At 41.2% G+C, this 17,252-nt stretch overlaps 1 protein-coding gene across 3 annotated transcripts in view; it reads right to left on the reverse strand.

Moving 5' to 3' along the window:
* Positions 1 to 14,243: 14,243 nt before the first annotated feature.
* BRCC3 (BRCA1/BRCA2-containing complex subunit 3) overlaps positions 14,244 to 17,252 on the reverse strand; it is a 76,919-nt gene continuing 73,910 nt past the window's right edge. For all 3 annotated transcript variants that reach the window (XM_040265550.1, XM_040265551.1, XM_040265548.1), the window contains 2 exons: positions 16,342 to 16,511; positions 14,244 to 15,215 (listed from right to left, as the gene is read on the reverse strand). In XM_040265550.1, the coding sequence (XP_040121484.1) occupies positions 16,360 to 16,511 (152 nt within the window). In that variant the 3' untranslated portion in view covers positions 14,244 to 15,215; positions 16,342 to 16,359. The remainder of the gene's footprint in view (positions 15,216 to 16,341; positions 16,512 to 17,252) is intronic.

The following is a 17,252-nucleotide window of genomic DNA, read 5'->3' on the forward strand; positions in this document are numbered from 1 at the left end:
TCCATTTCTTGGTTATGGTACATAATGCTGCCCTGAAAACAGGGATGAACGTGTCACTTCAAATTATGGTTTTCTCAGGATCTAAGCCCAGGAGTTGCATTGCAGGATCCCATGGTTCCTCTATGTTTCATTTTTTAAGGAACGTCTATGCTGTTTTCCATCCTGGCTTGCAGCCATTTACATTCCCACAACAGTATGGGAGGATTGCATTTGCCCTCCACCGGAGCATTTATTCTCTGTAGATCTTTTGGATGTTGGCCTAAATTACCTCCAGTGTGAGGTAATTTCTCATTGTAGTTTTGATTTGCCTTGATTTAATAGCGAGGTGGAGTATCTTCCACATACTTTTTGATCTTATACAACGTGAGTACAATTGACCTCTTGAAACTGGCTTCGTGAAAGTAGGCCCGTCTTTAAATTCTTTCCCAATAATTCACCTGAAGACATTACTTGAGGGCAAGTGTCATTTACAGCCCCGCGGGCCTTGTGAAGTTTCAGACCATTTAAGCATCGGTTTTAAAGCTGTTACAGGAAACAGCCACAAGGTGGCAGCATTTTTTCATGCCCAATCTGGTTACTTGGGCAAGCAGAAAGTGAAAGTGTTAGTGGCTCAATCATGTCCGACTCTTTGTGACCCCTGTGGACTGTAACCCACCAGAGTCCTTTACCCATGGAATTCTCCAGGCAAGAATACTGGAGTGGGTTGCCTTTTCCTTCTCCAGGGGATCTTCCTGACCAAGGGATTCAACCTGGGTCTTGCAAGCAGATTTTTTACCATCTGAGCCACCAGGGAAGCCATTTAGGGAAAGTCCTGTTCCTGGATTGTCAATGAGTAGAACGTACCAGAAGAAACACTTGAGGCTTGTGTCCCATTACTTCTTCCCTCTTATGCTTTATGTGCCAGACACACCCCAATTTCTACAAGACCGCTCTGCAGAGGGTGCTGTCATCTGTTGCTGGGGTGACCCTAAGGAAGTAGGCTGGAGGTGGGAATCCCATGATGAGGAGACATGGATTCAGCCCAGGGAAATTTTCACAGCTCTTCCAGCCCAGAGGCTCTGCCATCCTTTGGGTGCAGTAAGCTCAGTTTCTCTAGGAGGGCCTGCCTGGACCTGGAGACTGTGGGCTTATGCAGGGGCAACAGGCAGTCCAGGTCCATTGTCCTCCCAGCTCCCTCAGCCCCAGGACACTCCAGCCTTTGACCCCAGGCATCCTCAGACTCCCAGGATGTGACACCAGCCCAGGTCACCAAGGCCTGAGGGGAATAGACTCAGTGTTTCTTCTTCTTCTTTTACATATTTTAATATGGAGTGTATGGGTTACTTTTTGTCTTTTCATACTGTTGATGGGGCTCTTGAGGCCAGAATACTGGAGTGGTTTGCCATTTCCTCCTCCAGTGAACCACATTTTGTCCAGTGGAGGAGGAAATGGCAAAGGAGAGAAAAGAAAGCCTTCTTAAAGGAGGGGTCCTAAGATGGCAGAGGAATAGGACAGAGAGACCACTTTCTCCCCCACAAATTAATCAAAAGAACATTTGAACGCTGAGTAAATTCCACAAAACAACTTCTAAATGCTGGCAGAAGACATCAGGCACCAAGAAAAGCAGCCCATTGTCTTTGAAAGGAGGTAGGAAAAAAATATAAAAGATAAAAAGAGAGACAAAAGAGGTAGGGATGGAGATCTGTCCCAGGAAGGGAGACTTAAAAAAGAGAGAAGCTTCCAAACACCAGAAAACACTCTCACTGGCGAGTCTTTCGTGAGCCTTGGAACATCAGAGGGCAACATAACTGGGAAGAAAAATAAATAATTAATTAAAACCCACAGATTACGTGCCCAATGGTAACTCCCCGCAGAGAAGCAGTGCAGACACCTGCATCCACCAGGATAGCAAACAAGACTATGGGATAGCTACCACGTGAAAAGCCCTAACCTAAGATACCACCAGGCCCGCTCACAGAACAAAGGACTGCACAGAGCTAGCCAGCTGTGGACCAGCCCATTCGCCCACCGGAGACAGGCAGGTAAGGGCAGCCACAGCCAGAAGGGGGCAATTGCGGCCCCAGAGAGGCATTATGTACCAAACTGCAAGCAGGCTTCATTGCTAATCAAGACTTCTTGGGATTCTGGATGGTCAACATCCGCCTGAGAAGGTATGCCGGTTGTACACCCAGAAAACAGAGCGGCAGGGACAGGGGAGGTGATACGTCACACCTACCATGCTCACCAAACACCTGGTCACCTGAGCTGCTTGGACCTCAGAAGGGCACAAAACGCAGGCCCAACCGAGTCTGCATCTTTGAGGAGTACCCGAGTACCTGAACCTGTGCAGCTTAGACCTGGGAAGTGCATACAACCCAGGGCCGGCCTCAGACAGTTCCTGGCAGAGCAACCTAGAGCCTAAGCAGTGTATACAGGGAAAGCACACACACCGTGAGCAGGGGCAAACGCAGTGTGGCAGAGACACTGGAGCACTCCCCACATAGGCCAGTGATATTTGTTTGCAGTATTCTTCCCTCCCCACAGTACAACTGAACAAGTGAGCCTAAAAAAGTGACCACCACCGCCCCTGTGTGTCAGGGCAGAAATTAGACACTGAAGAGACCAGCAAACAGAAGAAGCAAAAACAGAGGGAACCACCTTGGAAGTGACAGGTGCAATAGATTAAAACCCTGTTCTTAGCAACGACTACATAGAAAGGGGCCTATAGATCTTGAGAAGTATAAGCCGGATCAAGGAACTGTCTGAAAGTGAAGAACAGATAGAGAAGTCTTGAGCCTAATGTAATAATAAGACTGAAAACCATAGGCAGTAGGCTTAAGTCCAAATCCTGAGAATACCAGAGAACTTGACTCCAGGGAACATTAATCAATAGGAGCTCATCAAATGCCTCCATACCTACACTGAAACCAAGCACCACCCAAGGGCCAACAAGTTCCAGAGCAAGACATACCATGCAAATTCTCCAGCAACACAGGAACACAGACCTGAGCGCCAATATACAGGCTGCCCAAAGTCACTCCAAACCCATTGACATCTCATAACTCAGGCTCAGACAGTAAAGCAACTATCTACAGTGCGGGAGACCCGGGTTCGATCCCTGGGTCAGGAAGATCCCCTGGAGAAGGAAATGGCAATCCACTCCAGTACTGTTCCCTGGAAAATCCCATGGACAGAGGAACCTGGTAGGCTACAGTCCATGGGGTCACAAAGAGTTGGACATGACTGACTTCACTTTCACTTTCTTTCATTGCACTCGAGAGAGGGAAATTCAGCTCCATCCACCAGAACATCAACACAAGCTTCCCTAACCAGGAAACCTTGAGAAGCCATCCATCCAACACCACCCACAGTGGAGACTCCACAATAAAGAGAACTGCACAAACTCCCAGAATACGGAAAGGCCTCCCCAAACACAGCAATATAAACAAGATGAAGAGGCAGAGAAATACCCAGCAGGTAAAGGAACAGGATAAATGCCCACCAAACCAAAGAGGACGAGATAGGGAATCTACCTGATAAAGAATTCTGAATAATGATAGTGAAAATGATCCAAAATCTTGAAAACAAAATGCAGTTACAGATAAATAGCCTGGAGACAAGGATTGAGAAGATGGAAGAAAGGTTTAACAAGGACCTAGAAGAAATAAAAAAGAGTCAATATATAATGAATAATGCAATAAATGAGATCAAAAACACTGTGGAGGGAACCAACACTAAAATAACGGAGGCAGAAGATAGGATTAGTAAAGTAAAAGATAGAATGGTAGGAATAAGTGAAACAGAGAGAAAAAAGAAAAACGAATTAAAAGAAATGAGGACAATCTCAGAGACCTCTGGGACAATGTTAAAAGCCACAACATTCGAATCATAGGAGTCCCAGAAGAAGAAAACAAAAAGAAAGGCCATGAGAAAATACTTGAGGAGATAACAGTTGAAAACTTCCCTAAATTGGGGAAGGAAATAATCACCCAAGTCTAAGAAACCCAGTGAGTCCCAAAAAGGATAAAGCCAAGGCAAAACACCCCAAGATACACATTAATCAAATTAACAAAGATCAAACACAAAGAACAAATGTAAAAAAGCAGCAAAAGAAAAACAACAAATAACACACAAGGGGATCCCATAAGGACAACACCTGATCTTTCAATAGAAACTCTTCAGGCTAGGAGGGAATGGCAGGACATACTTAAAGTGATGAAAGAAAATAATCTACACCACAGATTACTGTACCCAGCAAAGAACTCATTCAAATATGAAGGAGAAATCAAAAGCTATACAGACAAGCAAAAGCTGAGAGAATTGAGCACCACAAAACCAGCTCTCCAACAAATGCTAAAGGATCTTCTCTAGACAGGAAACACAGAAAGGGATTATAAACTTGAACCCAAAACAATAAAGTAAATGGCAAAGGGATCACACTATTCAATAATTACCTTAAATGTAAATGGCTTGGATGCCCCAACCAAACGACAAAGACTGGCTGAATGGATATAAAACCAAGACCCTTATATATGTTGTCTACAAGAGATCCACCACAAAACAAGGGACACATATAGACTGAAAGTGAAGGGCTGGAAAAAGATATTCCATGCAAATAGAGACCAAAAGAAAGCAGGAGTAGCAATACTCGCATCAGATAAAATAGACTTTTAAACAAAGGCTGTGAAAAGAGACAAAAAAGGACATTACATTATGACCAAAGGAGCAATCAAAGAAGAAGATATAACAATTATAAATATATATGCACATAACACAGGAGCACCGCAATATATAAGACAAATGCTCAGAAGTATGAAAGGGGAAATTAACACAATAATAGTGGGAGACTTATTACCCCACTCACACCTATGGATAGATCAACTAAACAGAAAATTAACAAGGAAACACAAACTTTAAATGATAAAATAGACCAGTTAGACCTACTTGATATCTATAGAACATTTCACCCCAAAACAATGAATTTCACCTTTTTCTCAAGTGCACACGGAACCTTCTCCAGGATAGATCACATCCTGGGCATCAATCTAGCCTTGGTAAATTCAAAAAAATTGAAATCATTCCAAGCATCTTTTCTGACCACAATGCAATAACATTAGATCTCAATTACAGTAGGAAAACAATTAAAAATTCCAACATATGCAGGCTGAACAACACACTGCTGAATAACCAACAAATCACAGAAGAAATCAAAAAGAAATCAAAATATGCATAGAAACAAATGAAAATGAAACCAACAACACAAAACCTGTGGGACAATGTAAAAGCAGTGCTAAGGGGAAGGTTCATAGCAATACAGACTTACCTCAAGGAAGAAGAAAAAAGTCAAATAAAGAACCTAACTCTTCACCTATAGCAACTAGAAAAGGAAGAAATGAAGAACCCCAGGGTTAGAAGAAGGAAAGAAATCTTAAAAATTAGGGCAGAAATAAATGCAAAAGAAACAAAAGAGACCATAGCAAAAATCTACAAAGCCAAAACCTGGTTCTTTGAGAAGATAAATAAAATTGACAAACCATTAGCCAGACTCATCAAGAAACAAAGGGAGAAGAATCAAATCAATAAAATTAGAAATGAAAATGGAGAGATCACAACAGACAACACAGAAATACAAAGGATCATAAGAGACTACTATCAGCAATTATATGCCAATAAAATGGACAACTAGGAAGAAATGGACAAATTCTCAGAAAAGTACAACTTTCCAAAACTGAACCAGGAAGAAATAGAAAATCTTAACAGACCCATCACAAGTACAGAAATTGAAGCTGTAATCAGAAATCTTCCAGCAAACAAAAGCCCAGGTCCAGATGGCTTCACAGCTGAATTCTACCAGAAATTGAGAGAAAAGCTAACACCTATCCTACTCAAATTCTTCCAGAAAAATTGCAGAGGTAGGTAATCTCCAAAACTCATTCTATGAGGCCACCATCACCCTAATACCAAAACCTGACAAAATGCCACAAAAAAAGAAAACTACAGGCCAATATCACTGATGAACATAGATGCAAAAATCCTTAACAAAATTCTAGCAATCAGAATCCAAAAACACATTAAAAAGATCATACACCATGAACAAGTGGGCTTTATCCCAGGGATGCAAGGATTCTTCATTATCTGCAAATAAATCAATGTAATACACCACATTAACAAATTGAAAAATAAAAGCCATATGATTATCTCAATAGATGCAGAGAAAGCCTTTGACAAAATTCAACATCCATTTATGATAAAAACTCTCCAGAAAGCAGGAATAGAAGGAACATTCCTCAACATAATAAAAGCTATATATGACAACCCCACAGCAAACATTATCATCAATGGTGAAAAATTGAAAGCATTTCCCCTAAAGTCAGGAACAAGACAAGGGTGCCTGCCCACTGTCACCAGTACTATTCAACATAGTTCTGGAAGTTTTGGCCATGGCAGTCAGAGCAGAAAAAGAAATAAAAGGAATCCAAACTGGAAAAGAAGTAAAACTCTCACTGTTTGCAGAGGACATGATCCTCTACATAGAAAACCCTAAAGACTCTACCAGAAAATTACTAGAGCCAATCAATGAATATAGTAAAGTTGCAGGATATCAAACCAACACACAGAAATCCCTTGCATTCCTGTATACTAATAATGAGAAAACAGAAAGAGAAATTAATGAAACAATTCCATTCACCATTGCAATGAAAAGAATAAAATACTTAGGAATGTATCTATCTAAAGAAACTAAAGACCTATATATAGAAAACTATAAAACACTGGTGAAAGAAATCCAAGAGGACACTAATAGATGGAGAAATATACCATGTTCATGGATTGGAAGAATCAATATAGAGAAAATGAGTATACTACCCAAAGCAATCTATAGATTCAATGCAATCCCTATCAAGCTACCAACAGTATTTTTCACAGAGCTAGAACAAATGATTTCACAATTTGTATGGAAATACAAAAAACCTTGAATACCCAAAGCAATCTTGAGAAAGAAGAATGGAACTGGAGGAAGCAACCTGCCTGACTTCAGGCTCTACTACAAAGCCACAGTCATCAAAACAGTATGGTACTGGCACAAAGACAGAAATATAGATCAGTGGAACAAAATAGAAAGCCCAGAGATAAATCCACACACCTATGGACACCTTATCTTTGACAAAGGAGGCAAGAATATACAATGGAGAAAAGACAATCTCTTTAACAAGTGGTGCTGGGAAAACTGGTCAACCACTTGTAAAAGAATGAAACTAGAACACTTTCTAACACCATACAAAAAGTAAACTCAAAATGGATTAAAGATCTAAATGTAAGACCAGAAACTATAAAACTCCTAGAGGAGAACATAGGCAAAACAGTCTCCGACATAAATCACAGCAGGATCCTCTATGACCAACCTCCCAGAATATTGGAAATAAAAGCGAAAATAAGCAAATGGGACCTAATTAAAATTAAAAGCTTCTGCACAACAAAGGAAACTATAAGCAAGGTGAAAAGACAGCCTTCAGAATGGGAGAAAATAATAGCAAATGAAGCAACTGACAAAGAACTAATCTCAAAAACATACAAGCAACTCCTGCAGCTTAATTCCAGAAAAATAAATGATCCAATCAAAAAATGGGCCAAAGAACTAAACAGACATTTCTCCAAAGAAGACATAGAGATGGCTAACACACACATGAAAAGATGCTCAACATCACTCATTATCAGAGAAATGCAAATCAAAACCACAATGAGGTACCATTTCATGCCAGTCAGAATGGCTGTAATCCAGAAGTTTAGAAACAATAAATGCTGGAGAGAGTGCAGAGAAAAGGGAACCCTCTTACACTGTTGGTGGGAATGCAAACTAGTACAGCCATTATGGAGAACACTGTGGAGATTCCTTAAAAAACTGGAAATAGAATTGCCATATGACCCACCAATTCCACTGCTGGGCATATACACCAAGGAAATCAGAACTGAAAGAGACACATGTACCCCAATGTTCATCGCAGCACTGTTTACAATAGCCAGGATGTGGAAGCAACCTAAATGTCCATCAGCAGACGAATGGATAAGGAAGCTGTGGTACATATACACAATGGAGTATTACTCAGCCATTAAAAAGAATACATTTGAATCAGTTCTAATGAGGTGGATGAAACTGGAGCCTATTATACAGAATGAAGTAAGCCAGAAAGAAAAACACGAATACAGTATACTAATGCATATATATGGAATTTAGAAAGATGGTAACGATAACCCTGTATGCGAGACAGCAAAAGAGACACAGATGTATAGAACAGTCTTTTGGACTCTGTGGGAAGAGGGAGAAGGTGAGATGATTTGGGAGAATGGCATTGAAACATGTATATTATCATATGTGAAATGAATCGCCAGTCCAGTTCCAATTCATGATACAGGATGCTTGGGGCTGGTGCACTGGGATAACCCAGAGGGATGGTATGGGGAGGGGGGTTCAGGATGGAGATCACATGTACACCCATGGCAGATTCATGTCAATGTATGGCAAAACCAATACATTATTGTAAAGAAAAGAAAAAAAAAACACACAAATACTTTAGATCCAAAGAAAAAGTCCGCCACGGCAAAGCATGGAATAGCTAGGCTGGTATCTTGTGTCAAACTTTCATTTGGTTCTGCCATATTTTTCTTGCTCTGTTTCAGAGAAAGTATTAGACTGTCCTTTCTTTAAAATAGGGTGAGCTCATCCTACCCTAGGAAAAAATATTGTGAGACATTTATCTTGAAAAAACAATTTCAATAGTCAACCTTAACTGTCTCATCAGAGTAGGTGAATTTAAGGGCGAGTTGCTGCTCTACTTTGGCCAAAAAAGTAGGTACTTTAGGAGATTCACATTTGTCTCTAAATCTTTGACTGCAGTATACCTATGTCCTATTGTCTTAAGGTGTTCACATTCATTTTGGCAAATGCATTCCTCTCTTCCCAGTGACTTATGTCATCTGCTGCTGCTGCTGCTAAGTCGCTTCAGTCGTGTTCGACTCTATGGAACCCCATAGACCGCAGCCCACCAGACTTCCCCACCCCTGGGATTCTCCAGGCAAGAACACTGGAGTGGGTTGCCATTTCCTTCTCCAATGCATGAAAGTGAAAAGTGAAAGTGAAGTCACTTAGTCATGCCCGACTCTTAGCGACCCATGGACTGCAGCCTACTAGACTCCTCTGTCCATGGACTTTCCAGGCAAGAGTACTGGAGTGGGGTGCCATTGCCTTCTCCATTATTTCATCTAAACCATTCTTTCTGGTAAACATGTTGGATAGATAACACATAGTACAACTGAAATAAAACCAAAATATCCTGAAAATAAAAGAGAATATTTATTGTGCTGCAGTCCATGGGGTTGCAAAGAGCCGGACATGACTGAGTGACTGAACTGAACTGAACGGAATGGTCTAGTGGTTTTCCCTACTTTCTTCAATTTAAGTCTGAATTTGGCAATAAGGAGTTCATGATCTGAGCGACAGTCGGCTCCCGGTCTTGTTTTTGCTGACTGTATAGAGCTTCTCCATCTTTGGCTACAAAGAATATAATCAATCTGATTTCAGTGTTGACCATCTGGTGATGCCCATGTGCAGAATCTTCTCTTGTGTTGTTGGAAGAGGGTGTTTACTATGACCAGTGTATTCTTTTGGCAAAACTCTGTTAGCCTTTGCCCAGGTTCAAACTTGCCTGTTACTCCAGGTATCTCTTGACTTCCTACTTTTGCATTCCAGTCCCCTGTAATGAAAAGGACATCTTTTTTGGGGTGTTAGTTCTAGGAGGTCTTGGAGGCCTTCATAGAACCGATCAACTTCAGTTCTTCAGCATTATTGGTTGGGGCATAGACTTGGATTACCATGATATTGAATGGTTTGCCTTGGAAACGAACAGAGGTCATTCTGTTATTTTTGAGACTGCTTCCAAGTACTGCATTTCACCTTCTTTTGTTGACTATGATGGCTACTCCATTTCTTCCAAGGGATTCTTGCCCACAGTAGTAGATACAATGGTCATCTGAGTTAAATTCACCCATTCCAGTCCATTTTAGTTTGCTGATTCCTAAAATGTCAATGTTCACTCTTGCCGTCTCCTGTTTGACCACTTCCAATTTGCCTTGATTCATGGACCTAACATTCCAGGTTCCTATGCAATATTGCTCTTTTGAGCATTGAACTTTACTTCCATCACCAATCACATCTACAACTGGTTGGTGTTTTTGCTTTGGCTCCGTCTCTTCATTCTTTCTGGAGTTAGTTCTCCACTGATCTCCAGTAGCATACTGGGCACCTACCAACCTGGGAAGTTCATCTTTCAGTGTCTTATCTTTTTGCCTTTTCATACTGTTCATGGGTTCTCAAGGCAAGAATACTCAAGTGGCTTGCTATTCCCTCTCCAGTGGACCATGTTTTGTCAGAACTCTCCACCATGACCCATCTGTCTTGGGTGGCCCTACATGGCATGGCTTATAGTTCCATTGAGTTAGACAAGGCTGTGGTCCATGTGATCAGACGGTTAGTTTTCTGGGAAGAGATTAGGAGCATGTTTTATAGCCTGTGTCTCTCCCTATGCAAAAATCTCTGCGCCAAGGTTCTGGGACAGCACATGGGGACACTGGCAAACTTCTCTGAGTGATACCCCAGCTCTAGGACCTAAATGGTCAGGGCCAGGGTCACTAGCCTGAGGTTTTTTCAGGCACAGAACCACCACTTCATGAGTGCAGGCAAGGTGATCAGGGACCTTGATCTCAGTGCTTCACATCCAAGTTAGAGTCTCCTCCCATGTCTCAATCACTCTTTCCTAGGACTTAGCCAAAGCAACAGGGAGCTGGGGGCAGGATAAGAAATGCTTAAGTCCTATTTCTTGTGGGAAGAAAGCCCTCCAGCTGGACGCTAGGGGTAGGTTGAACCCTGTGTTCTTGGCTGCACAAGTCTGGACTGGAATCTCCTCTTTACTGAGCTAGGAGAAGGAAAGGAGGGAGGAGATCTCTTGCAGGGCCCAAGAGAGGGCTCTTATCTAACGCCTGGAAATCAACTATCTGAGGAGACACACATGCTGACAAAGCAAGAGACTTAATTAGGAAGGGGCACCTGGGCAGAGAACCCAGGAGAACTGTTCTGTCACTTGGCTTGCAGTCTCAGGTTTTATGGTGATGGGATTCATTTCTGGATTGTCTTTGGCCAGTTATTCTGTCTCAGGGTCCTTCCTGGTGGCGCACATGTTGCTCAGCCAAGATGGATTCCAGCAAGGGTTCTGGGAGGTCGTGGGACATGTGGCATCTCCTTTTGACCTTTTCCTGAACTCTTCTGGTTGGTGGTGGCTTGTTAGTTCTGTGTTCCTTACCACTACCTCCTGTCCTAAAATAATTCACGCAAACGGGTACTATGGTGCCTGGCCAGGGTCAGTGGTTCCAGTCAGTGTGTTACCCCTAAGAGATCTCAATTTGAATACTAGAAATTCTTAGGGAATTTTTGTGGATTTTCTTGAGTTTCTGTTTGCTCCTCAGACTACTCCCAGGGACTTTAATAATTCAAGGATAATTTTTATCATTTTCACAGGGGAGGGAGTGTCTAAAGAACACCTCACACTGTCAGGCTGGAAGTTGATCAAAGTATCATCTCTGAAAGAAGCTGAAGTTAAGGTACAGGAGAGAGAAATTTGTGGGGAGGCTACAAACCTGCTGGTACCAATAAACACTGCTCTGAATTTACTAGTTGTTTTAAGTGGCCTTTTGTCAGCATTAACAAAGGAACTTTGGTCTGGGCTTATCTCATACTTTCTCTGTTCCAGCTCCAGAACCAGCCATTTCTCTCAGTGGGGGCCCTGGTTACATTTAGTGAGAACCAATATCTGGGTGCTCGATGTGCTCATAGCTACTGGGGTATCATTTCTTCTAATCTGAATGGACAGTGCCAGGAAATACATGCATCTATATGTGCACACAGCCCTATATCTGTGTATATATAAGTTTTTCCTTGGAAAAAAATTTCACATTAATACTTCCAATTTCAATCCAAGACCGTAAGATTCATTTTAGCCTTCCCCCATTCATGTTTGTAAGTCATTTCTCTGACACTTGACAAACCTGGCTTCCATTTCCGTCAATATATTTACTTATTTGCTACATCATTTGGCCCCAAACAAGGCCCTCATCCCAGCCCTGCTTCCTCAGACATGGCATGTACTTTGACATTTCCGAGTACCCACCTCCTCTCCCCACATTCCTGTTTTACAAATTACAACTCATATTATCAGGTTAGAAAAAAGAATTTCAAATGGTCATAACTGCATCAGTGTAAATAGCTTAGAAGGGACACATGCTGAAGGCTAGCCTGTAAAAATACTCAAATCATCTTATTCCCCTCACTCTCGTTTCACAAAGTACGTACCATACCTCCTAGTTCCTTATTTAAAACTTACAACTCTTTATTTTGCAATAATTACAGATTAACAGGAAGGTGCAAAAATAGTACAGGGAGTCCCAGTTTCCCCCGGGTAAGATCTTACACATCATTATAATCCAACTTCAAAACCAACATATTGACAATGGTACAATACTGCTGACTAGACTATAGACCTTATTTGGTTTCACTAGATTTTACATGCACTCATTTGTGGGGTTTTTTTGTGTAGCTCTATATAGTTTTAGCACAGATACACATTCATGTAATCAGCACCACAATCAAGAAATAGAACTGTTCCATCAGCACAAAGGAACTGCTTGTGCCATTACCCTTTATAATCACCCATATCTCATACCCCCTCCAGTCCCTGTCCCTGGAAACCATTAATCTGTTCTTAATTTCTATAATTTTTTCATTTCAAGAATTTAGAATGTTATACAAATGCAGTCATACAGTAGGTGACCTGTTGAGACTTTTTTCTTTTTTTTTTTTTTGGCTTTGCTTCTTTATTTTTTTATTTTTATTTTTTATTTTTAATTAATTAATTAATTAATTAATTTTTAATTTTTACTTTACAATTCTGTATTGGTTTTGGCATAGATTGACATGAATCCACCACAGGTGTACATGCGTTCCCAAACATGAACCCCCCTCCCACCCCCCTCCCCACAACATCTCTCTGGGTCATCCCCGCGTATCAGCCCCAAGCGTGCCATATCCTGCATCAGACATAGACTGCCAATTCGATTCTTACATGATATTATACATGTTTCAATGCCATTCTCCCAAATCATCACACCCTCTCCCTCTGAGTCCAAAAGTCCGCTATACACATCTGTGTCTTTTTTGCTGTCCTGCATACAGGGTCATCATTGCCATCTTTCTAAATTCCATATATATGTGTTAGTATACTGTATTGGTGTTTTTCTTTCTGGCTTACTTCACTCTGTATAATCGGCTCTAGTTTCATCCATCTCATCAGAACTGATTCAAATGTATTCTTTTTAATGGCTGAGTAATACTCCATTGTGTATATGTACCACAGCTTTCTTATCCATTCATCTGCTGATGGACATCTAGGTTGTTTCCATGTCCTGGCTATTATAAACAGTGCTGCGATGAACATTGGGGTACATGTGTCTCTTTCAATTCTGGTTTCCTCCGTGTGTATGCCCAACAGTGGGATTGCTGGGTCATAAGGCAGTTCTATCTGCAATTTTTTAAGGAATCTCCACACTGTTCTCCATAGTGGCTGTACTAGTTTGCATTCCTACCAACAGTGTAGGAGGGTTCCCTTCTCTCCACACCCTCTCCAGCATTTATTGCTAGGGGGGCGGTCCTAAGATGGCAGAGGAATAGGAAGGGAAGACCACTTTCTCCCTCACAAATTCCTCAAAAGATCATTTCAACGCGGAGCAAACTCCACAAAACAACCTCTGAATGCAGGCAGAGGACATCAGGCAACCAGAAAAGAGACTTTTTTCATTCATCATAATACACTTGAGGTCCATCCAAGTTGTGTATATCAATATTCTGTTTCTTTACATTGCAGAGTAGTATCCCATGGTGTGCATGGTTGGTTTAACTGCACACTCAACTGCAGGACATCTGGGTTGTTTCATTTGGGGCTATTACAAATGAAAGTGCTAATAACATCTGTATAGAAGTTTTTGTGCCAAAATAGGCTTTCATTTCTTTGGGATAGATGTCCAGAAAAACAGTTGCTGGGTAATAAAGTACATGTATGTTTAACTTTCGATCCCTGGGTCAGGAAAATCCTCTGGAGAAGGAAATGGCAACCCACTGCAGTATTCCTGCCTGGAGAATCCCAAAGAGTCAGACATGACTGAGCAGCTAACACTTCCATGTTTAAGTTTATTAGAATTTTCCAAACTTTTTTTCAGAGTGGCTTACCATTTTACATTCCATTCAGCAAGGTATGAGATCTCCAATTTGTATGCTCAACAGCATCTGCTATCGTCACTATTTTTTAAAAATTTTGGCCACACCCTGAGGCATATGGGGTCTTAGTTCCCCAACTAGGGATCAAACCCATGCCCCCGGCACTGAAAGGCAGAGTCTCAACCACTGAACTGCCAGGAAGTCCCCATTTTCATTATTATTTTCTTTAGCCATTCTGATAAGTACATAGTCATAATTCCTTGTGGTTTTAATTTGCATCCCCTGATTACTAAGACGACTCAGTATTTTCTCCTATGCTTGCTTGCCATCAACATTCCCTCTTCAGTGCTATGTCTATTTATGTCTTTTGCTCATTTTCTAATTGTATTATTTTTTCCTCTTGACTTTATACAATATATTCTGGATTCATCGCCATAAATGGTTTGCAAGTTATTTCTGTCAATAACATCTTCCTCTTAAATTGTTTGCAGAGCAGAAGTTTTTCCTTTTGATAAAGTCCAGTGTATCAACTTTTTCCTTTTAGGACTGTGCTTTTGGGGTGAAGGCCAAGAGCTTGTTGCCTAGCCCAAAATCCTAAAAATTTTTCTATGATTTTTTTTTTCCCTAAAGGTTTTATAGTTTTACATCTTACACCTAACATCATGATACATTTTCAAATTTGTATATTGTATACAGTTTAGGTCATAGTTCCTTTTCTTTGCCAACTGCACCAACATGATTTGTTGAAAAGACTATCCTTCCTCCGTTGAATTGCTTCTGTACCTTTGTCAAAATCGGTTGGGCTGTCTTGATTACTACAGCTTTATAGTAAATCTTGAAGTCAGGTAACATGAGTCCCCCTGATTTTTCTTCTTCAAAATGGATTTAGCCTAATTAATTTTATTCCTGGATATTTTCATCCTTCCTACAGGGAAAGAAAAGAATAGAGAAGCACTCTGGCTGTGGGAAATGAGGGAAAACACAACATTTAGACTACATATGCCCTAGGAAAGTTCATGACCTTTTCTGGGTTCTGCTCCTAAGAGATGAAGTCTGACATCCAAATGATATGGTACAGGTAGTTCTGGACTATACTTTGAAATGTGAAAAGCAATAATTTAGGGAGAAACAGGAAGAAAAAACAAAAACCAACCCTTTGTCACTGCTGTTGGGATTAGGACTTTGTCATCTTTCTAACACCTTCAATTCCCACTGTAATTTCTAGTATGAGGTAAGCTTGGCTCTTTTCTGAAGACACACTTATCATTTGTGGTTACACATGCTAAGAAGGATGCAACAGAACTTTTTAAAGTGTGGTTTCTGTTACATCCTAAGTCCTAAATGTTTCTGGAAAAACACATTTATATTATATTAGAAGTTCTTAGGGTCTAGGATCTGCTCAATAGGAATTTGCTTCAAAGTCAAATATGCCAGAGCTCATGTTTTTGCTTATAAAGAGCACCCACATAGATTCAACCTTTCCTAGGTATCTCAGAATACCTATTTTAGAGATCAGGAAGGAAGACACGAGATATATGCCTGTCAGTGGGGGCAAAAAGTAAAGGTAGAGTCACTTCTTTCCACTGACCCTCATGTACTTATTTACTTGTCCAATATAAGCATCCTTGGGGTCGCAGAGAGTCAGAAACGACTGAGCAACTGAACTGAACTGAACTGATAAGCATCCTAACTACAAAATCAAACATGAAATACTCTTCTTCCTTTAGCTCATTCCAGGGGGAAATGAACATTTGAGATATACTTCCCAGACATTTTATTATAGAATGTCCTTGCCAATGTACCTTCCACAGTCTTTAAAAAGCTTTCATATTCTACTTAAATAACCCTGCATTTGCTCTGGGTAGGCCAGTTCCAGGTAGGAGGGTTCATTAAGCCCTAAATGAAACTTTCTGGAAGATGTCTTGTGTTTGTTTATTGCAGGCATAAGACATACCCATTAGGGTATAAAAAGAGCTGCTCTCTCATCTTCCTATGCATCCTGTATATGAAATTGCAGACCGTGTTTAACACAAATTGGAAAAGCATTTTACCTTGTTCTGTCTCCTGCTTTATTCTAGAGAAGAAAGTTCTTGCAGAAGCTCCTCCTTTTCTTGTTGCAGCTCCTGCACATGCTGTTGGTTTTGCTCCAGTCTGTCCTCCAACCACTGTAGTAGAGGGCCGCTGACCGCTGACATCTGACTGCATAGATTCTTGGTAAATACTTCAACAGAAACAAAACACAAGGACAACATTCCACCATCAGCAGCCCCACACCAGGGAGTACAGGAAGAAGGGGAAGGAGGAGAACATAGAAAACGTATAGTAGTAGAACTGGCAGACAGCTTTGGATGGGCAGCCAGGGGAAAGCAGGATAACTGAGCAAGGAAGATACCTATTTGGAGGCTACCCTGAACATCCCTGGACCCATGAAGCCTGAAGCCTGCCTATGCAGAGAGCAGAAAGATAACCAGCTTTTCACTCTCATAGCGAAAGGGCTAAGACCTCCAAAAGGGTTTCTTTCCCCAGTTTTCAAGACTTCTTCACACTAATCCATAATCTATGCTGTCACCATAGATTGTGCTGTGTTTAGTCACTCAGTCATGTCTGACTCTTTGCAACCGCTTGGACTGTAGCCCACCAGGCTCCTCTGTCCATAGGGATTCTCCAGGCTAGAATAACGAGTGGGTAGCTGTTCCTTTTTCCAGGGGATCCTCCCAACCCGGAGATCAAACCCCAATCTCCCATGTTGCAGGTGGATTCTTTACCTTCTGAGCCACCAGGGAAGCCCCATTACTCTTGCCTATTCTTGAATTTCATATAAATGGAACTATAAAGTATGTATCAGTTTACATGACACTTCACTTGGCATAATGGTTTTGAGATTCATCAAGGTTGTTCATGTGATGATTTGATCATTTAGTGTCTAAGTCACATCCAACTCTTGCGACCCCATGGACTGTAG

Source organism: Oryx dammah, unplaced genomic scaffold, assembly GCF_014754425.2.
Source record: "Oryx dammah isolate SB20612 unplaced genomic scaffold, SCBI_Odam_1.1 HiC_scaffold_23, whole genome shotgun sequence".
NCBI lineage: Eukaryota > Metazoa > Chordata > Mammalia > Artiodactyla > Bovidae > Oryx > Oryx dammah.